The sequence below is a fragment of the Poromitra crassiceps genome (genome assembly GCF_964638095.1).
Source record: "Poromitra crassiceps genome assembly, chromosome: 4".
Classification (NCBI taxonomy): domain Eukaryota; kingdom Metazoa; phylum Chordata; class Actinopteri; order Beryciformes; family Melamphaidae; genus Poromitra; species Poromitra crassiceps.
Window position 1 is genome coordinate 11,125,196 of NC_139626.1, and position 22,912 is coordinate 11,148,107.

At 45.6% G+C, this 22,912-nt stretch overlaps 1 protein-coding gene across 1 annotated transcript; it reads left to right on the forward strand.

Annotated features, from left to right (window-relative positions):
* The first annotated feature begins 19,232 nt into the window (after positions 1-19,232).
* On the forward strand, positions 19,233-21,913 carry LOC310774449 (zinc finger protein 503-like). The gene is made up of 2 exons (XM_083634520.1): positions 19,233-19,684; positions 20,378-21,913. Exons 1-2 carry the CDS (start codon positions 19,424-19,426, stop codon positions 21,788-21,790), a joined length of 1,674 nt encoding a protein of 557 aa, XP_083490646.1. The 5' UTR covers positions 19,233-19,423; the 3' UTR covers positions 21,791-21,913.
* The last annotated feature ends 999 nt before the right edge of the window (positions 21,914-22,912 follow it).

Sequence of the window (22,912 nt, forward strand, 5' to 3'; positions counted from 1 at the left end):
GTGAGGGCCAACGGAGGCTCTGCTGATCAAGGCCTGCGCTCACGACAGGGGGATGAATGATGACTGCAGAGTAAATGCCAAAACTATAAATTTCATCCCACACTGACCCAAAGCGCCTCTAAAGTTTATTTACATTTTCACATAGCATCCACCCTCCAACGTCAACGTCCAAGTATTTCGAGGCAGGATGAATTAGTGATTGCATTGCATGCTCTCTAAAACACACAGTGCCGGGAAAGTTCATCTCGCTCCGACATGTCCGTTGTGAGCGCCACTGACGGGCAGACTGAAAGGATCTTTCATTAACTTGTCTTTACTTGTTACCCGCTCGGAATCTTCGCTTTCCACTCCATCCAGCAGCGCTGAGTGGAACCGGGTGCGATGTCAAACCGGCTCTTGAAATACAGCCTCGGCCCATAAATTACAGACGCTAATGAGCGAATGTCTGTTAAAGATGTCAAAAAGCTGCGGCCTCACACACTTTCATATGTGGAAAATAAATACATACATAAATAAATACATAAATAAGCTCAACACCCTGCGGTTCACTTCCCAATGGGCTTCACAGCAAAGCCACGTTTGATGTGGACGCCTAGAGTCAACTGTGTTTGGACAGTCACGGGGTGGAGCTGCCACGCTTTCAACTTCTCCAGAGAACACAGCCCACCACAGAGCGGCACACAGGAGTCCCTCTGTCCCCGAGGCTGGACACAAACTATCACCTGTCCTGAGGCTGGACACAAACTATCACCTGTCCTGAGGCTGGACACAAACTATCACCTGTCCTGAGGCTGGACACAAACTATCACCTGTCCTGAGGCTGGACACAAACTATCACCTGTTCCCGAGGCTGGACACAAACTATCACCTGTCCTGAGGCTGGACACAAACTATCACCTGTTCCTGAGGCTGGACACAAACTATCACCTGTCCTGAGGCTGGACACAAACTATCACCTGTCCTGAGGCTGGACACAAACTATCACCTGTTCCTGAGGCTGGACACAAACTATCACCTGTTCCTGAGGCTGGACACAAACTATCACCTGTCCTGAGGCTGGACACAAACTATCAGCTGTCCCCGAGGCTGGACACAAACTATCACCTGTCCTGAGGCTGGACACAAACTATCACCTGTCCCTGAGGCTGGACACAAACTATCACCTGTCCCTGAGGCTGGACACAAACTATCACCTGTCCTGAGGCTGGACACAAACTATCACCTGTCCTGAGGCTGGACACAAACTATCACCTGTCCTGAGGCTGGACACAAACTATCACCTGAGAGAATGAGGGAGAAGCGTGGTGGGGTTTCTTCCTGCAGGAGCCTAGCTACCAGAGCTGCTAGAACAGCAACTCTGCCCCAACCTTCAAAAGGCTTGAAGACGCTTGTACAGGCACGGATTAACCACCGGGCCGATTGGGCGGGGGGCCCGGGGGCTTCTGACCTCTAAGGGCCTCCAAAAAAAATCCCACCGACTGTGGTCCGTTAAACTCCCTGCGGATGCCGGCCGACATTCTTTCAGAGGCTGTTAGCAGGCTCATTTGTAGAGTGAAGATACTGGTATCATATGAAACTAGAAAAGCTGAGGCATCCACTGGTAGCAGCCATGTCATGCTAGCTTGTCGGGTAGGAGGCTAAATAACGCTCCAAACTTAGGCTAAATTTTGGCGAGGGAAAAACTGGCATGGCCATATTCAAAGGGGTCCCTTGACCTCTCACCTCAAGATATCTGAATGAGAATGGATTCAGTGGGTACCCACAAGTCTGCTCTTTACAGAGACGCCCATTTTATGCTAATACCATGCCGTTTTTTTGCATGCAGTATAAATGTGTTATTTCCGCCTTTTCTATTTTAATATTTCCACATAGTAGGGTGCCTAAAGTCTTGAAATTGCATGTAAGTTCGGTATGACTGGAAAAGACTCAATTCTATTCATGTGTGTTGATGTTAGTCCCCATAGTAGTCATTTCATTGTCATGAGAAACTTGATCTCACTGTATAAAATGACTTCTAGGATAACCACAGCCTCATGAAAGTGTACAAGCACAGACTAGAGACCTAGGGCATTCAGGGGATGTAAGGCTTTCCTAGATATATTGACAGTAAGGGGGTTTCTGAGCAAGCGCAATGGAGTGGAGAAGCAAAGAATCCAAGAGTTTGTGCCCAGGGGCCTCTGAATTCTTAATCCGTTCTTGCGCTTGTAGTGTTGATCCTCCAAAAGCACTTCATTAGGTCGACGATTGAATCGCAGAAAGACATGAATATTACATCTTTTATTCAGAAAATTCACAACATTGCATTTCCCCATGCAGCGCCGGTCCGCAGCGGGTTAAGCAATCCTGCCAAGAAAGCAGGTGTTGTGAACCAAAAATGATTTCAACAGAGATCTGTCAGAGCAGGAAAATATATACCCAGATAGATTTTGTAGGGGATGGAAAGAAATCATCGCTCCTATTTTGTGCTGTGTGGGAGGGATGCGCAGCCTCATTTGAGAGGACGAACATGCTTAAGTTATTACTGCAGGAAGGCAATCTGTCAGAGGCGGGCTGTTTTGGCATGGCGCATACCGCTGCTGAGATCATAGAGTCAGATTCTGCTTGCAATTACTGCTGAAGGACCTTGGATGCGAGCGGCCCGGGCCATTAATTCTGGTTCTGGCCCTGGACGCTTTGACATGTCGAAATTCTCACTGTCCTTCGGTGCCCCGGCCCGGCGCTGGGGAAACGGGCCGCGGTGGCCAAACCCCACTGCCGGAGTAATGGATGCCATCATTAAAGTAATTAGGTTCGCTAAGTCAGCAGTATGTTATGACTTACTTTGGTACTGTAATGTATGGGAGTTTAAAAGGAAGGGGAGACCACTGAAAATGTACGTTATTAATATTAACAGTGAGTTACTGCGGCTCAGGATGAGATATGATGCTGTTTTTATGCAGCAGACTACACTGGCCTACTATGTAAAAAAAAAAAAAAAGCCATATAGGGTTTCTCAGTGTATTCAGTGTCCCTTCACTTGACATCCATATGCTAAAATAACAATGCACGACGTAGACACTCTTGGAAGGCCCTATTGGCTCTTTGTTCCCGTCACAAAACCATCTCGTTTACGCAACAAAGAGCGCGCTTGGGTTTGAGTGAAAGCAACACGGAGGCGCTGAAAAGGCTCGGCTTCAAAGGAGGGGATCCGTGGCCCCTCCCACCCGCACAGACACCGACACATAGCTGTGATCAGCTCATTTGACTGGTTAATGTGCTATGACATATTATCCCCACCTTAAGCATCTTAAAGCCGCGCGCTATGCACAGAGTAACCTTAAGCATCTTAAAGCCGCGCGCTATGCACAGAGTCATCTGAGTGTCAGCAAGGGCCTTAAAGAGCCCAACCCTGGGATAGGCTTAGTCGCGAAGAAAGAGAGGGAACGTCCGGAAAACAGCGTGAAACAGGGGGAAGTTGACAGGTGACGTTGGCAGAACCTATCCACCTTATTTCTAGCTGCCATGATGCCTGATGGGTGCCTTCTTCCGCTTCCGGTGTAATAGACCGTTTTACAGTCTATGGTTTTAACTTGACAAAAAAACCCGTCTATGAGGATTTTACAGCAGAGCCATTCTGCTCTACAGCCGTGTCGTTCGGGTGCTGGGATAATGCATTGTGGGTAGTCGGCTACTGTGGCTAATGCTAGCGGCTAGCGTAATAGTTACTTTACATGGCAGTAAAACGCCACTGAATGACCAAATTGATTTAACTTTTAACCATTTCGAGTAACACTGTTTCCATACGGACCCCCAGCGTTGGTTAGTTGTTTATAACGTGACTATATTTATAACTTTTATAACGTACTCCAGTTTCCGGTTTATAATTCGGGTCTGCAGCCGAGTATAACAAAGGAAATGGCAAGCTGGAACAATAAGTCACGTTAAACCGGACCTTGTTCCCACAATTATTTTTTACAGTGGGGCATTCAAAAATAAGGTGGATAGTGGCTCCGAGTTAGAAACCCTGAAGGAGATGAAGTTAATTTCAAGTAAAGAGGAATCCTTCATATGGGACTTCATATCTCTGGGTGTTTATCAGGCATATAGGCAGTGTTGGGCAAGTTACTGAGAATTAGTTACAGTTACATTAGTTAGTTACTAGTTACTTCCCTCAAAAAGTAATTGAATAATTGAATTACTAACTAATACAAGTAATTAGTTACTCGGGAAAGTAACTTTCACGACAGTGTGGGACAAGACATACCGTCAGATTTTGGGATAGCTGAATGTTGGCTTATTGGGGACGCAGGGCTCTGGCTGCAGCTGGAGCATTTTTGCCAGGCAGGGAGGCGGTGTCTCTCCCCGCACTAGGTCTGAATAATCCTCTGAAGTAATTAGTTAGATAACTCGTTACTGCAAAAAGTGGTGGAATTAATCCCAACACTGCATATAGGAACAACGAGTAAGCAGCCAATGTTGGGAAACACACAAATGAACCTGTAGCAAACGCTGGCAAGTCACAATCCACCTGACATTCCATGAACTGCAGCAATCAACATTTTGTCACGCATTCAAATATCTGCATAGAGGCTCATGTTATGTTATATCTGCATAGAGGCTCATGTTGTGCCCAAGCTGTGTCTGATCTGAATAACTAGCAGATGGTCACAGGATGTGACCACCTCGTATCGCCTGTTCCCATCAATCTACCAGTAAATAGCTCCATTGACACCGAGTGCGTGCTTTTTTGTCCAGGGCATCTCACATGACGGCCGCCATCTTGAAAATAACACAAGGAAGAGCCGATTTCCCCCCCCCCTTCTTCCTGAAGTTGCAAAACATCACACCCCACATACATCCCGCTAGAACTTTTGACCCATTTCTGGCAGGCCATGAGTCATGAGTTAGTCCGTTTGATATCGCTCCTTTGAAATCTTAATGTCCGACCGCCCTTCTCCGTGGCCCCCCCTCCATGGCCCCCGCTCAGCGGCTAAATCAGATTTATAACTACTGTCAAAGGCGGGGATGACAGAGAGATTAATCTTCCCTTCATGAGTTTACATCTTGGGCATCTGGACTGCTGATCTGGCCCTAACAAGCGCAGAGGTCTCGGCGAGCTGTCTTTGGATGTTGATGTGTTCATGGCTGGAGATGAATGGCGCTGTCACAGGAATCTATTTATACTGCAGTTATAAGGCACTGCCACCAGATCCAGGACATTGCACTTCCATAAGACTCGCACCAGCATCTGTTGGAGGTGGTCTGCAACTGACACTTCTTCTCGGGACTTGGAGCGCTGTTCGGCGTACTGCGCGTCAGCGACTGTATGCTAACACAAATATCCCAAGAATCCAAAACGATCTACCCAGGCGTCGCTCTTAGCACTTCCCTCCACTTTTGCTCTTCTAAAAAGTCTTCAATCGCACAAGTAATTACTTTGCACGCCGGGAGGTGAACACGTTGGTATCAAACGCTGCGGAGGGGAGCGCTTTCAGAGAACGGCTGAAAGACGAGACCACCGCCGTGGTTGTCGCAGGCCCACCCCCCTCACTACCTACCACACCTCCTCCTCACCCCCGTCACATGAATCCTCGCCCACCACCACCACCCTCCGCCGCCTCTGCAACAAAAGATGCTTTGAGGTCATGCTCCTCTTCTTTGTGCCCGCCACACCGCGTCGGGAGAACACAGCCACTCAGGCCGAGAAAGTGCTTCAGAGGAGCCGACGATGAAAAGAAGTTTCGTCGTGACAGAAGAGCCGCGCGCCAATTATTGAGAGAGCCATTGTGACGATATTCAAACAAATTGTCGATTAATTAAAGAAAAAAAAAAAGTCAGATGTTTGGATTACAAGGTCTTCCCAAAACATTTCAAAGTATAGTTTGTTTGGCTGTTTGTTTGTTTGCAGGATTACTGAAAAACTACTGGGCAGATTTTCATGAAACTTAGTGGGAGGATGTAGCATGGGCCAAGGAAGAAACCATACATTTTTTGAGCGGATCTGATCCGACTCACGAAATTTTCATATCGTAGCAGACTATTGGGCTTTTGGCGGAGGTCTGCTCTCCGAGTGCCCTTCTAATGAGGTTACGTGTTTGTCATGACTTCCTGAGCTCTACAAAAAGGGCTCTCATTTGACTTTTCTCATTTGCTTCCATCAAAATGGGTCTTCATTGATGATAATATGCAAGCTTTAAGCCGTACCCCCCTTTTATATTCATGGCCCCAAGACTCCTCTGTGGGGGTTTCAAACTTCAAACAGTACCTTCATGTGTTCCCCCACCTCACCACCTCCCAAAGCTCCCTCCAACCCCACCCACAACCCCGCTGGCTTGCCAACAGCAAAGGCCAGAATTGATTTTGTGTGAAGCAGGACCAGCTCCACCTCCTTCAGGGATCACCTGCCTAACCCGTGCCTGTGGCTCCCATACAGCGCTAACAATTGATACGGGACATCAGGAAAGAGATAGGCAGGAAAACAGACAAATATTAGCCGTATAACTGTGCTTCTGATATTGAATTACGCTGGTTATTTAATCACACGTCGTACGACCGCAAAGTGCCTTTTTACACAGCCGCGCGATTTGCCGCCAAGGCCCGCCGAAGGAGTCTAAAAATGGTCACGGTTAACTTTGCTCTAATTCGGCGAGGGCGATCCTGGTGTATGAGCTAATAAAGTGAGCTTTATGAGAAGACTCGGAGCAGATTACCTGAGGTAAGAACATTGTCCTGAGATGGAGCAGGCTTTAAAGTTAGCCCAGCTGTATGTGGAAAACATGCAGTATGAAAGGTCACCGGGGAGCCAGCAAAGATCAAAGTCTGAGGTGGCTTTCTTGTAGGTTGATCCATTTACGATCCCCTTTAAATTAAACATTCTTTCCTGTTTCCTGTGCATATGCGCATCCTGACATGCAGCTGTGACACAGAGCAGGTATCCTGACACGCAGCTGTAACACAGGGCAGGTATCCTGACATGCAGCTGTGACACAGGGCAGGTATCCTGACATGCAGCTGTGACACAGGGCAGCTATCCTGACATGCAGCTGTAACACAGGGCAGGTATCCTGACATGCAGCTGTAACACAGGGCAGGTATCCTGACATGCAGCTGTAACACAGGGCAGGTATCCTGACATGCAGCTGTAACACAGGGCAGGTATCCTGACACGCAGCTGTAACACAGGGCAGGTATCCTGACATGCAGCTGTGACACAGGGCAGGTATCCTGACATGCAGCTGTAACACAGGGCAGGTATCCTGACATGCAGCTGTGACACAGAGCAGGTATCCTGACATGCAGCTGTAACACAGGGCAGGTATCCTGACATGCAGCTGTGACACAGGGCAGGTATCCTGACATGCAGCTGTAACACAGGGCAGGTATCCTGACATGCAGCTGTGACACAGAGCAGGTATCCTGACACGCAGCTGTAACACAGGGCAGGTATCCTGACATGCAGCTGTGACACAGGGCAGGTATCCTGACATGCAGCTGTGACACAGGGCAGGTATCCTGACATGCAGCTGTAACACAGGGCAGGTATCCTGACATGCAGCTGTGACACAGGGCAGGTATCCTGACATGCAGCTGTAACACAGGGCAGGTATCCTGACACGCAGCTGTGACACAGGGCAGGTATCCTGACATGCAGCTGTGACACAGGGCAGGTATCCTGACATGCAGCTGTGACACAGGGCAGGTATCCTGACATGCAGCTGTGACACAGGGCAGGTATCCTGACATGCAGCTGTAACACAGGGCAGGTATCCTGACACGCAGCTGTAACACAGGGCAGGTATAGAGACACTGCATGAAATAGGCCATGCCCATCACAGGGGAAAAGCTCTGTTCATTTCCACACACCAGCGTCATTTTCCTTGAATTAAACATAGCTAAAAGCTGTTGTGTGGTGGGCTGTGCAGACAACAAATGTAAAAAATCGCCAGTTAAAGTTTTTTTGTACTCCTGAGCAAAACAAGGAAGCCATTGAGAATTGGCGAGAAGAAAAATGTGGATCTAGCTGTCACGGAAGTAAGTTGGAGTGTTCATCTTCCGTATATACAATCTTTTTGTGCAACACGCAACCATGCACGTGACATAGGAGAACGCCAGGATTGGAGGGGGGGTTTCTGTTTTCCCCCGTCTTGGGCGTGGCTTCTGAATGATGACGCGTTACGCAGTGTCTCTATCCTGACACGCAGCTGTAACACAGGGCAGGTAGGCCCAGCTTCATTTCTACTTCTGAGTGCTTTCTTTTTGTTTTGGGAATTGCTCTGATTTCTAACCTACCTGAATCATAGTCAGAATTCAAATATTGATCATATTGGATTTTTTTTGTCAAGTTTTCTTTTTTCAGATTTCGCCCCCCGTTGTCTCCCCAATTGTACTTGGCTAATTCTTCCTGCTATCTGTTTCTCCACCCCCTCTGCCAGTCTTGGGAGAGCCGTAGACTAGCACATGCTTCCTCCGATACATGTGCAGTCACCAAGCCTCTTCTTTTCACCTGACATCGAGGAGTTTCTTCGGCAGGACGTAGTGCGTGCGTAGGAGGATCATGTTATTCCCCCAGTTCCCCTCCCCCCAAACAGGCTCCGCGATCGACCAGAGGAGGCACAGTGCAGCGACCAGGACACATACCCCTAATCCAGCTTCCCACCTGCAGATACGGCCAATTGTGCCTGCATGGACGCCCAACCAATCCGGAGGTAACACAGGGGTTTAAACCTGCGACCCTCGTGTTGATAGGCAGGGAATTACCCGCTGCACTTCCGCTGGAATTCAAATGTTGATCTCAATTTGCAAAAGCAAAACTTGTTAGCTAACAGAAGACAGACACAGATAGTAGGGGAGAACATTGTGAGCTGATCATATTCTAATGTTGAATGTTGAATACTATTTTCCACCCCATAAAAAAAAAGGGCTAGGACTGTCTTCAACCAGAAAGCTGTTCTCGGTGCAAGTGATTCATACGTTACTAAAAAAAGGACAACACCCATCCCATAAACACATAAAAAAAACTCAAAATCAAATCCTAATGAGAAACTAATATTTAATGATGTGTTTATATGCTGGGACCACAGTTTATGCACTATAATAAAGCGGCCATAAAAATCCAGCTTAATGAAGCTGTTTCCAAACATAAAAAGTTCAAAGTGAATGTCAATTAATGGATTCTACAGACTTCCATTTTCCTAATCATGTTGCACGCGTCAGTTCTGTCACTCAGCAGGAGCGCCACCCTCGAAGCAGAAGGACAGCAGATTTGGGGGGGGGGGGGGGGGGGGGGCGGTTGGAACAGAGGTTTTTAAGAGACGATAGCTATATGTGAGACTTGACTTCCTTATTTTGAACGGTGGGCACTTCAACCACTGGCTGGATGTCAGCCTTCCTGTCTAATGGACAGCCACAAAGCTGACAGGCACTAAATCAGCGGGCTATGGAAAGCCATTAGTCCAGGGATACACAATAAAAAGCGGTAATGGTCTCATAAAGCCTGCAACACCACAGCAGACATTCTCATTCTATCTATTAGTCTCATAAAGCTGCAACACCACAGCAGACATTCTCATTCTATCTATTATTCTCATAAAGCTGCAACACCACAGCAGACATTCTCATTCTATCTATTATTCTCATAAAGCTGCAACACCACAGCAGACATTCTCATTCTATCTATTAGTCTCATAAAGCTGCAACACCACAGCAGACATTCTCATTCTATCTATTAGTCTCATAAAGCTGCAACACCACAGCAGACATTCTCATTCTATCTATTAGTCTCATAAAGCTGCAACACCACAGCAGACATTCTCATTCTATCTATTAGTCTCATAAAGCTGCAACACCACAGCAGACATTCTCATTATATCTATTAGTCTCATAAAGCTGCAACACCACAGCAGACATTCTCATTCTATCTATTAGTCTCATAAAGCTGCAACACCACAGCAGACATTCTCATTCTATCTATTAGTCTCATAAAGCTGCAACACCACAGCAGACATTATCATTCCATCTATTAGTCTCATAAAGCTGCAACACCACAGCAGACATTATCATTCTATCTATTAGTCTCATAAAGCTGCAACACCACAGCAGACATTCTCATTCTATCTATTAGGGGCCTAACAGAGGCTTGTGGACGAGCGAAAATAAGGACGCCATTTTTCCATTGTGCCCCGTGCTCATGATCAATGTACAGCAAGACGCATGGCACTGAGAGCTATTTATTTACACTGTGCTCCAGCTGAGCGAGCGCTATAAGAGGACATTGTTATTATGAAGTGCTTCTATTGAGCTGCGCGTTACAGATGCCTCATTGATTTACAGTGAGTTAGTCATGAATGCCAGATGTGCCCAGAGTGCTAGATATAGCATGGAGTGCAGCGGCCTACAATAGCCCACAGTCATCCACAGTGGTGAGCGCAAGCCCGTCCCCAAGCCCTGTTACACGCCTATTATTTATGTTTACTGTCACCCAACACTACGATAGTGAATCAGTCTTCCAGAGAAAGCCGACAAATAATAACATGTCGAGATTTATTGCGGCAAATTTGGGGCAACAGATCCTCTAAAAGTCGCTGCATTAGAAGGTCGGAAGATTTCTTTCTTTTTTAATCAAGTTTTACTCCGATTTTTCTCGTGTTTATCTGGTCGTTGCTCCACCCCCTCTGCCGATCTGGGGAGAGTTGTAGACCAGCACATGCTTCCTCCAATACATGTGTAGTTGCCAGCCGCTTCTTTTCACCTGACAGCGAGGAGTTTCACCGGCAGGATGTAGCACGTGGGAGAATCACGCTATTCCCCCTAATTCTCCCTCCCCCAAACACGTCCCCACGACCGACCAGAAGAGGCACTAGTGCAGCAACCAGGACACATACCCTTAATCCAGCTTCCCACCCACAGACACGGCCAATTGTGCCTGTATGGATGTCCAACCAAGCCAGAGGTAACATGGGGGCTCGAACCCGTGACCCTCGTGTTGGTAGGCAGGGAATCTACCGCTGCACGACCCGGACGCCCCATCTGAAGCTTTCTATGTAATACATCTAATTTTCCTGAAAGAAATTTCTCTGAAACTATGCCAAATTGTTGTAGCTATTCCAAAAATGCAAAAAAAATCGTAAATGAATGGAGTTGAAATTTTTTACCAAACCAAATTTCTTGTCCCTAAAATGAAAGCCATTTCAACAGACAGTCCACGAGTTACAGTGCGACAGACTGAACTTGCCTGAAGACAATGACAAGCTCCTGCTCTGGTGTCTGATGTCACTTCCCATTTCCAGGCAGACTGCTATCTCCTACTGGCTTCTGCCAATAATAGCTCGTCAAAACAACACAACACTTCTTGGCACCAAAATAAAGGCAGTGGTCTGCGTCTGTGCCACTCACATGTCAATTAGGAGTCCTCCTCACACTGACACTTGTGACTTAAAAGAAACAGTCACGGACGTGATGAATCTGAGCCGACAGATGAGAAGGCTACGCGCTGCACTGCGCCACCGTAATGCGCTGGAGATATGGATAATAACTGACACCAATGGCAGGTCTCATGAAGTTTGATTTCATTTGTCACTCCAGGCAGGCCTCTTCTACTTTGTCTTTCAGCTCTGTCTCTGTCTCTGTCTCTCTCTGTCTCTCTGTCTCTCTCTCTCTCTCTCTCTCTCTCTCTCTCTCTCTCTCTCTCTCTCTCTCTCTCTATCATTGTTGCAATAGCTCATTCTGATAGGCTGGAGACTTTGCTCACTTGCATTTAAAATGCAAAGCTGTAAAATAGGTGTTGGGATAGTCTACACTTGTTCATCATCAAGGGAAATAGAAAGGATCGTCTGGTTTTATTAACATATATCATATTGTATATAATGGTGTGTTATAATCTATAGGCTCTAATTACAAGTATGGCATCTCAGGATAATACAGTTTCAGGAAGTGTCATGATGAGCTGGTTGCTGCATGTCCACAACGTCTTCTGATGTCTGAAATCCATGCTATTTTGCGATACGCCTGGGAATACACAGACAAATGCATCTCGCTCTATAAACCAAACACGACATGGAAATAACCATCCGCCTCGCTATTTGATCACTAAGGAGACAAATGGAGCAGTAAGTGTCCAGGCCTGTCTTCACGGATCCCTCGCACGCTCGTCTCCGCTCGACCACATGACGCTAATTCCTGACTGAAGCGCTCCTCCTGTATATCCCTAATCCCGCCTGTGAAATGTGACAAGATCATTCTTTGGGGCGACTTTAGTGGGAATAATCTGCCCATCACAGACGTTCATCCCGACCAGCGGCACGCTACCTGTGCGTTTCCACCCCGGCTTAAGCGCCATAAATTCAATCTAGACAAGAAGATGTGAGGGATCCGGTGCAGCACATGTGGGGCACTGGGGAGTGTTGATTTTACACTGACTTCCCACTTTCCACTTCTACTAACCTCAAAACAGGCATAATCATTCAGTTGGCTGCATCTGATGCTGACCAAAATATAATCAGAAATTCAGTATACCGGTCCGGTTTGGTTTCTTTGAAAATACTAGGCGCTCGATTCCTAGGCTCGCCCGCCCTGCAGCTCGCCAAGCTGGACCTGCAGCTCGCATACGCTGCTCTCTTATGACATCACTGATGATGTCACAAACTGAAGATGTCACAACTTTGCATCACTGATGACATTGTGACAATGCACAATTGTTCAAGTGACATCACTGATGACATCACTTCTGGGACAAAATTGAAACAGAGAACATTGCCCACAATGCTCCCTTTTATAAAGATCTAACCGGTTTGACACCGGCTCTAATTGACTTATTACGAGGGACGTGTTGCAAACAAGTCATGTGTCATGCTCTGGTGTCATCCAATTCCCTTGTTCCCTAAAGCCCCCTTACACATGACCGCTGTCCCGTTGTTTTCCTATGGGGGCCCAACTAGGCGGCAGCGCTACCCTTGGCGACGCGCACAGCTAGATTTTGCGCTGCGCCCAGAGTTCAAAATATCTCAACGCTGACCTACTTATCGCTGCCCTGTCATGAGCGCAACCAATCAGAGGAGAAGAAGATGCCGCTGCTCGCCTCTTGTCCTGCAGGTTTGCGCTCCGCTCACCAGATCGCTCGACCTCGCGGTGAGAAAAGTGCAGAGCGCTTCTCATGTGAAGGCGCCTGGAGGCTTTCAGACAAGGAGCTAGGTCTTCAAGGAGCTTCCTGAAGTTTCCACAAAGTTCTGAGGCCTATGGTAATATGGCAGCCGTCACGTTGAATAGTGGTGGCTGTGCTAGCCATTGGTTCCAGTGCTGCCAGAGAGCGGGTAGGTGAAGTTAACTCCACCATACAGCATGACTGCAACGCGTCAACATCCTCCTCGCCTACCTGGTGGCAAGTGGACGACAGCGTAATCTGCTAGCTTTAATCTTCTGCTCGCTTTACTCCCTCCTCCCTCCTCCCAGCCAGCTTTCACTAATTGAGGAGACAAAGTGGGAAAGACCCTTCATGCCGACGCCATCTTGGCTGCACACCTCGACTTTTCTAACGCTTCCTGTTATGACTTCTGGGAGATAGTGTCAGTATTTCCTGTCAGCTCCCAGTTGAGTTTTTGCAAATGGTGCAGCGCTACAGTAGCTGAGAAAGATGCAAAGTATACATACATATACTGTATCTTGGGTGTCGTCACAGGGGAATACGGTATGACTTCTAAGTATCTGAAACATCCTGTCCTAAACACAATATCTGTAATACTTCCTGACACGTTCTCCTAACCTCTTCGTCTGTGACAGCTTGAAAGCGGTCTGGTTTCATGTCTTTTATTTCTTCTTCTTTTTTTTTTGTGAGGGTTGAAAGGCAACTCTTAACTCTCATTTCCTACACTTTAAGACAGTCCACTCCACATGCAAGGTACATTTACCACGCTATCAAGGTGATGGGAGCAATTTCCACCTGCCAGTCAGTCACAGAAATCTCAGAGACTTAATGTGTGCTGTATAGCCTGTCAGAGGCTCTTGCACAGTGATGGAGAGAATAATCTGAATCTAATTCACTCAAAGCCATTTACTTGTCTGTATAGCTTTGTGTTTGACATGATGGCTCATAATGGGATGATGGTATAAATATATAAGCTATAGCCACATAAAGCAAAGAGGTCATACTATTACAATGTAAGGGCCGAATTTAAAAAAATATCAGTGGAGATTGTGCTGGCCTCCCTCTGTGTCGGTAAAGCAGTTTATCCAGCTAACTAAACGATCACATATGCCCGGAAAGACTATTAGTCTGAAGGGGTTGCGTTGTCTTTGAGTTTACTGAGAGACATGACGACTGTGAAAGTGAAACACAAATCAGTGCAAAAACGTCCATGAAGGAAGGCTCTTCAAACATACATCTTCATATAAACAAAATTATGTTCACAGAAATATTATATCGCATAGATGCCATGAAACAGCATGCTACATAAAGTAGGCTACAGATGAGTAGCTAAGCTAACAGATTTGCTTGAATGCTAACTGAGAAAACAGCAATTCTAATACTGTTAAAAATGAACAATATTATGATCCACAATCACAATAGATGATGATAATAATCTTGTGAGATATCAACTTACAGATATGGCCTTCGATAGCTTCAACATGCAGAAGAAAATGTTCTACCACACAGCACAGACAAGCGAGTAGCCTGCAGCACCGGTCATGTGCTCCCCTAAAGCAAAAGTTAAACTTAACTCGAGACTAAAATTGCATTTTCTCTCTGTGCCATTAGGTGGCAGTATAGAGTGCCAAAGTCACACCCTCATCCGGGTTCGGTATACGACCTAAGAGATTTCATTCGTCATTCATTTTTCCATAAACGTTTTTTTTTATAAAATGCTTATACATTTGTTTTTACTTGGTCAAACTAAGCGATTCAGCTATATTCAGAATCAGGAGAGACCATAACATTTCGTTCGGACCAAAACTGTTCTATGGTCTCTCCTGATTCTAAATATAGCTGAATTGCTTGGTTTGACCAAGTAAAACTATAAGCATTTTACGAAACATCTATGGAAAAATGAATGGGAATGAAACCTCTTCGGTTGTATGCCGAACGCAGAAGAGGGTGTGACTTTGGCACACTATTTAGCCTGAAGAACATGAAGGATTAATGTATTTCTAATGTATTGCTTAAGACACGGCGTACAGAGGCCATGACAGAGATGAGGTAGGAACCATAGACTGTATAAAAAATATGGACGTAGCCACCGTGATGTCACCCATTGGTTTGTGGACTCCTGTTTTGAAGCCTTGAGTTTGGAATTTTGGCTGTCACTATCTTTTTCCCCCTTTTTTTTAGATAGACAGCAGCAGCGCCACCTGCTATTGGTCTGTGATTGGCGAGCTCCGCCATCAGTGGACAGGTGACCTGTCAATCACTCCCAAAAACATAGTCTGCTTTATCGTCTATTTGGACCATTTACTAAATGAATGAATCGTGCTGTATTGAAGAAGACTTGAAATTAGTGATTGAGACCATAAACCCATTAGGAAAGTGTTTACTGAGGTCATCAATCAAGTGAGAAGTAGGGTCATTTTCCCATTGACTTCTATACAATCGGACTTCTTTTTGCAGCCATAGACTGTATAAACAGGTGAGTTATATAACCCCCCCCCCCTTATTTTAACCAGGCTGTAAACATGTTTATTTCTGCTGTAAGGTTGGGCATTTTAACATGGGGGTCTATGGGGAATGACTCACTTTTGCAGCCAGCTTCAAGTGGTCATTCGAGGAACTGCACTGTTTTTTGCACTTTCCGCATTGGCGTCATTTTTCCAAGACGAAGGTTGCCCCTTGGTAGGAAGGAACAGAAGCAGAATGGACTGAGAGACTAACGCACAACAACATGCACTGTTATGAATGGCATAGTCTCAGCATCGTTATGAAGCGGCCACACCTCCGATAATTGTGCAGTAGTTGTGGCTCCACAGACACCAGTTAGTTAAGGCTGTTAATTTCCTGATAGGCGCACCACTCCGGGTGACACACTGTGACACACTGGGGCCGTACTTAACCATTATTAATGTGACAAGCCTCAGTGCAAGGCAAATCAATTAAACAGGAGCAATCACCATAGTCTGGATAGCGGCCTTTAAAGCCTGTTTCCATGTGACAATGAGGTCCTCGACTGGGGCCTGGGCACTAGGACCTGACAGGTCAAGAGAGCGGTATGAAACAATAGCACCTTCTAACCATCATCTCCCCTTTTTAGCTGTCACATCCAGTCGGCCCGTCTCAGCGCTGACATGGCGTGCCCCCGCGCAGGCAGGCTGCCACAAGGTGAATTTTCATGTCATGTCAAGGGGATTTTTTTATTCCATTCGCTCAACATTACAATGCCACTTTTATCGGCCATTTCTTCTTGAAACCTATCAGGGCTTGTTGGCACCTTTTTTCTTCTTCTTCCCCTGGATAGTTTGAATTGCATGCCCTTAATGGTGCATTGAATGTGTATGTGTTTGCCTAAAGAGCAGAATGGTTAGTCTGGGGCACGGAGTTACCTTCATGGGTTAAACGCTTCACTGCTGCCTGCAACCTCCAGAAGTCTCTAGAAAAGACAAGCAGATGTTCAGCAACACTTTTGAAAATCATACATTTTCTTAATCAGTAGTGCAACTGTCATATTGAGGAATAGGTATTGACAAAGGCCAGTTTGAAATGTAATGCAACATGAAAATAGCATATATCAACAATGTATTCTCTGAACAGTATATCACATTATGCATGCATTGTGATATACATCTAACATGAGTGTTAATGAAAACATCAAGAACCTTCCAGACCAAATTAACCATGCATCAGCCTTTGTGTCACGTACAAAACATGTATAATAGCAGCTCATTGTGAGTTTGATGATCACCATTTTCTTCATTTTGTTAATCAAATCAACCACAAAGATTGACACTGTCTCCAACAAAGAGATGAGGTATTTTCTGCATGGAGCTGCTCTAGTTACACAAACAACAACAACAACAAGAAGAAAAAGTTTACCTGAGCAAATGATGATACTGGAGCATATAGGCAGCTATAGGATAATCTGTCATATTTAGCTAATTTTAAATTTGATATGAAGCTAAATCACACTTTATGTATTTATTTATTTAGTCTATCCTTATCTTTGTTCCTGGGCTATTGTAATTTTTAATCAACATTAGCATATAATAAACAACTATTTACTTAAGTCAATTAAATAAATAACTGTTTCAAGATTAAAAAAATGCTACAGAAAAACACATTAATCTGGAGGATGATATAATGAGTGCAACTAGCTGCAAACTGAAGAAAGGTGTTTTATAGGCCTAATAAGATGACTTTAGGCTATGTTAAAAGGATATTGGTCAGTTTTCCTACCTTTTCATTTGCAGAATAGTTAGACTTGCTTTTATTTATATATATATATATATATATATATATATATATATATATATATATATATATATATATATATATATATATATGTGTGTGTGTGTGTGTGTGTGTGTGTGTGTATATATATATATATATACATATATATATATATATATATACATACATATAGGGCCGATATCTTTTATTGAAAATAGAATTGATTTTTATATTGGCGCTTGTTTCCCGATAATCACCGACTGGAGGTCATCGTTTATTTACCACACCACCTAAAGGCTAAATAGGCTAAATGCATGGTCTATTTGCATGGACTTGGGTGATTCATAAACGTGTCCTTGTGAAATACGGCTAGCTTTCAAACTTTTCTGTTTAAACGTAATGAATTATGGCAAAGGAAAAATGTGCAGCCATTTAAGGATAATGCCGAGAATTTGGTGTCTGGTGCAGCGGGCCATCCATCACGTCCACAATAAAGGAGTTTTTGCCTGACGGTAGAAATTTATGGTCGCCCTTCTCTGCCCTAATAACTCAAAGCACTGTGTCAGAGCCTGACAGCCGTTGCCGAAAACAGCACCCCTGTTATCAATCAAAAAACACTTGCATATGTTTAACTTTCGCCTGATCAGCAAGACATTTATAGGCTATTGAGTAATAAGATAAGTGGGTCTATTTCGATGGGAAAAAAATTGTAAACTTTAATGATTAATGATAGGCACAGGAAGTTTTTTTTTTTTTTTTTGCTTATGGGGAATTTCTTTATTTTTGGGCTTGCTATGCAGTGTTTTTATTTGAGAAAGGGGGGGACAAACGCTTGAAAGATTATAGCACATTAAATAAATGCCTAAAAGAATGAAGATTATGTAAAAATGGCTCTGGTTTGTGTTGGTTGGCAGAGCGTAGGCTATGTCCTATAAACAAATCGCAGTGGCGAGGTTGGAACCTAATAGGCCTAAACGATGATGGAGCGTGAGGAAAGAGACACATACCTTCTTCTCTCCACCTCTCACTGGATTCACTTTACAGCAGTTGACCTGAATCTGACTGGAGAAAGAGAGAAAGAAAAAAATGTGTAGACAGCTGACAGATAACTGGCGTGCGGGACAGAACTGACAGATGACAGACCATGTGATTGAGAGGAGAAAAAGTTAACTGGAAATGTGCATGCGTGTCTTTGAGTGAAAGCCTGACCCAGAAACTCCAAGCGTCCAGTTGGTATCTTGTGTGTGACTCAATGGGCAAAGGCTATCACATTTACGCATGCACAGTGTAAACGGGGTTTTCAAATAAGGTCAAAGGAACCGTCTGGAAATTATAATTCCTGCCTATAGGCTATTTCAAATTGATTGTTACTTCATTCACTAGAAAGTTAACACAGGGCGATATGAGTTTTGCTAAGAGGTTTCAAACAGCCTAACCAAGCTCCTTTCAGATTATTTGATAAACCGTAATTAAATTGGGTCTGCGGTCTAACATGAAAAACGTTTGGTCACCTGTTATCCTTAATAGGAGTCATTCTACCCCCCCCCCCCTCCTACTCCCGAAAAAAATAAAATAAACGCTGCGGAGGCGCATGCGTAAAAGCCCCAATTACGCAAAGGCGCATATAAAAAGTCAAAACAAAAAGCGCTCGGTTATGTTTACGTGTGAAATATTGAAATACACGCCCGCGTGAGGAGGTAACGTCACATTCCCTCAACCCTCCGATCACCTCGGGGTCTCATTTTGATTGGAAGGCGGCAAAGGCTGTGATCTCGGGACTAATTCAGATGCTGCCGGAGGGGAGGGGGAGTGTTTCTTGGTTTCTTCCTACGTATACCAAGGCTGCTCTCGGACCCGCAGCCACACTGTCAGAGCGACAGAGCCGGGGATGAAGCCACACGGTCGCGGCTGTGATAACGACGCACGGATTCTGCAGACATTCCGCGTCGCTCTTAAGGATTTAACGCTATTGCTGTAACCTCGGGGCGAAAGTCTTTTTTTTAAACTGCATGACGCTTTGACTTGGTTTTTGCGCTTTACCCCACACATGTGTTTTTCAACCATTTCCACGAGAATTGGGTCATGATCACATCGCCCACGGTCTCTGTCCTGAGAAATAGCACGAATCCAGCCTGGGAGAGGAGCGGCTCCTCGGGGGAGAAGGGCGCAGTAAAGATCGGCCAGCTATCCTCCTTTCACCACTCCGTCTCTCCCGCACACCCTGAGCGACAAGCCAGTCGTCTTCCCATCAAGGTTTTGAAAATGTTGACGGCTCGGTCAGGACACATTTTACACCCGGAGTACCTTCAGCCTTTACCGTCCACCCCTATCAGTCCTATCGAGGTAAGCGCTGTGATGAAAACTGCGGTGAACCGGTGCCAATTTGTGTGAAAACGCTTGTAACGTTACACACTTGCCCGGGCGTCGATTCCCAAAAACTCGAGCTATCGCAAAGTCCCTGCATCTCATCATTTGGCACCAAAACTTCCAACCCGCCTTTATCGGCAACATTTCTGGGGAAAGTGATGACTATTAAACAAGATATCGATAGGATTATATAGGCCTATTTAGGCAGTGTGGCAAATTATTCAACTGCTGGAGGGAACATTACGGAATCATCTCCGTGTCAATTTCTGATAGCTATGCCTTCCAGATAGTTTTCTGACTAGTTATAATGGATCATTGCCCCCCATTATAATGATAGAAAACTACACAATTCGGAATCACTTAGATTGAGGCATGGCGGAGTGCCCATTGCCTTGACATAATTGACGCCCATGTCTGTATATGTCATTTTGAATGTGTGGAAATGTTCATCCTATCTCCAATCTAATGCGAAACAGCGCGGGTGTGTATGCAGCCAGTCCGCTGTGTGTTATTATAGACTTTCACTCTGAGACAAGTTTATGCGCAATGCGTAAAATGCGCGTAATGGTCATATGCCCGTATTTGCCATAACAAAAACAAGAAAAAAAACACAATATGGTCAAGTGTTTGTATGAATTTGCATTAACTGTGTGTTGCCCTGTTCCACAGCTGGATGCCAAGAAAAGTCCCCTGGCTCTTTTGGCTCAAACATGCTCTCAGATTGGCAAACCGGACCCACCGTCTTCCTCCAAACTGTCGTCTGGAACCTCAAATGGATCTAGTGACAAGGAGACGAAATCCGGGCCGCTGAAAATGAGTGACATCGGAGCTGAAGACAAGTCTAGCTTCAAACCCTACAACAAATCGTCAGAGAAGAAGGACTCGAGCAGCAGCAGCCTCAGTGGAGATAAAACTAGTTTCCGAGTGCCTAGCGCCACCTGCCAGCCATTCACACCCAGGACAGGCAGCCCTAGCTCCTGCACCTCCATCTCACCACTGCCGTCTGAAGGCAAAGCGGGGGACAAGGAGGACAAGAAGGAGTCTGATAGCAATAAAACCAGTTCAACGGAAAACAATGGTAGCCATAGGATAAGTGGGATTAACTCTGATGCAAACCAGCACCAGGAGAGCACATCTGGGTCCAAGACCATTACATCAGACTCAATATCTGTATCGTCGTCGTCCTCCGTCCTCGGGTCTGGACTGGTGGCCCCTGTTTCCCCCTACAAACCTGGCCACACAGTTTTCCCCTTGCCTCCTGCTGGTATTTCCTACCCTGGAAGTTTAGCAGGTGCCTATGGTTATCACCAACAGTTCCTCCCTCATGGAATGACTCTGGACCCCACCAAATCCAGCAGCCACCTTTTAAGCGCACAATTCGCCAGCTCGCTTGGATGCAGTAAGGCAGGCAGTCCCTTAGCCGGAGCTTCACCCCCGTCTCTAATGTCTGCCAGCCTATGCAGAGACCCGTACTGCCTGAGCTACCACTGCGCCAGCCATTTGTCCCAAGCCAGCGCCAACTGCGCCCATGACTCTGCGGCTGCCGCTGCGCTCAAATCTGGATACCAGCTCATGTACCCGACGCACCCGTTGCACAGTGTCCACGCCTCGGCGCCCTCTTTCGGCGGGCACCCGTTGTACCCCTATGGCTTTATGCTCCCCAACGACCCGCTGCCGCACGTGTGCAACTGGGTGTCTGCGAACGGACCGTGCGACAAGCGCTTTTCTTCCTCCGAGGAGCTGCTCGGCCACTTGCGGACTCACACGGCCTTTGTCGGGACGGAGAAGTTGATCTCGGGCTACCCGGGGTCGTCATCGCTGGCCAACGCCGCCGCCGCCGCCGCCATGGCCTGCCACATGCATATGCCTCCGAACGGGGGCCCGGGCAGCCCCGGCGCGCTGGCCCTGCGCGGCCCGCATCACCCCCTGGGACTGAGCAGTCGCTATCACCCGTATTCAAAGAGCCCACTGCCGGCTCCCGGAGGCCCGGTGCCGGTGCCTGCAGCCACTGGCCCCTATTACTCCCCGTACGCCCTGTATGGACAAAGACTGACCACAGCATCGGCCTTAGGGTACCAGTAGAGACAGATCATTATACACATAACGTTTATAAAAAGCAGATTTAGGCCCAATGAGTTTTATATTGTACTTCATGCAGGGACGGGATCCATGTGGGGATCGATGTATTTATTTGCGATAGCTCCAAGCGTGACTAAAATAAAAATTAATTATAATATAACTTTCAAAAGACTCAATGTGCATTATTTTACATGGGACAGGTTATTGAGTTATGCTGTGTATTGAAACCTTTTTTTCCCCCCTCAGATTGTATGGGGCTTATATTCCTATAGTTTAATATTTGGTATAGATTTGCTGCTTTCTGCTGAATAGACAAGTGTTAGGAGTCTTTCAAAAGTGAGTTTAATGATGGCTTACATGGACGGGTTATCGCCGTCTGTTGTGAGGGATATGCCAGAATGATGGATGTGGAAAATCAATTCCACAACGGAGCGTCTTCAAAATTGTCATTGATTGACTTTGTGGTGCTGCTGTGGCCTTCCGCCCGTTTCATGAAGCCCGTTTTACACACGTGTCACTTCTGAAACTTGGGGCAGCCCTGGGTCTATTTATAGGCATACTATTTTTTAATTATAGGCAAGATGTAAACACACCCCTATTAGTAGTTAGCTACAATTATACATAAACCCAGTCATCAATTAAACCCTCTGATATTATCTTACCATTAAGATAGACATAAACATCTCGCAGTTTACAATGATAGACTGTAAACATTTACAATGCCCAGGTTATGAAACAACTTTGAGGAGATTATTCTCATATTTTGTTTTTCCTCTTGGACGTTGGGACATTTGGCTGCAATGAAGCTGCAATGCATAGCCTACAGTTATGGAGTTCAGCTTTAATTAACCTCATGTATGTTTTTTAAATTTTTATTATTATTAGATGCTCAAGCAGACACAACTCCGTCTAGAGGTTATATTCTTTTATTGGGAATAGTGACAGTAAAATCTAACACCATTTGCACTGAGCCAACAATATAACGTCTGTTTTGTATTTTATGTTTTGGTGTTACAGATCAAACTGACAATTCGTTTCATGTACAAAGAGCCAGTTACTGAATTTTAGAAAGAAAGAAAAATACTTAGGTTTTATATTTAAATGACAATATCTTAAATGAGAGAG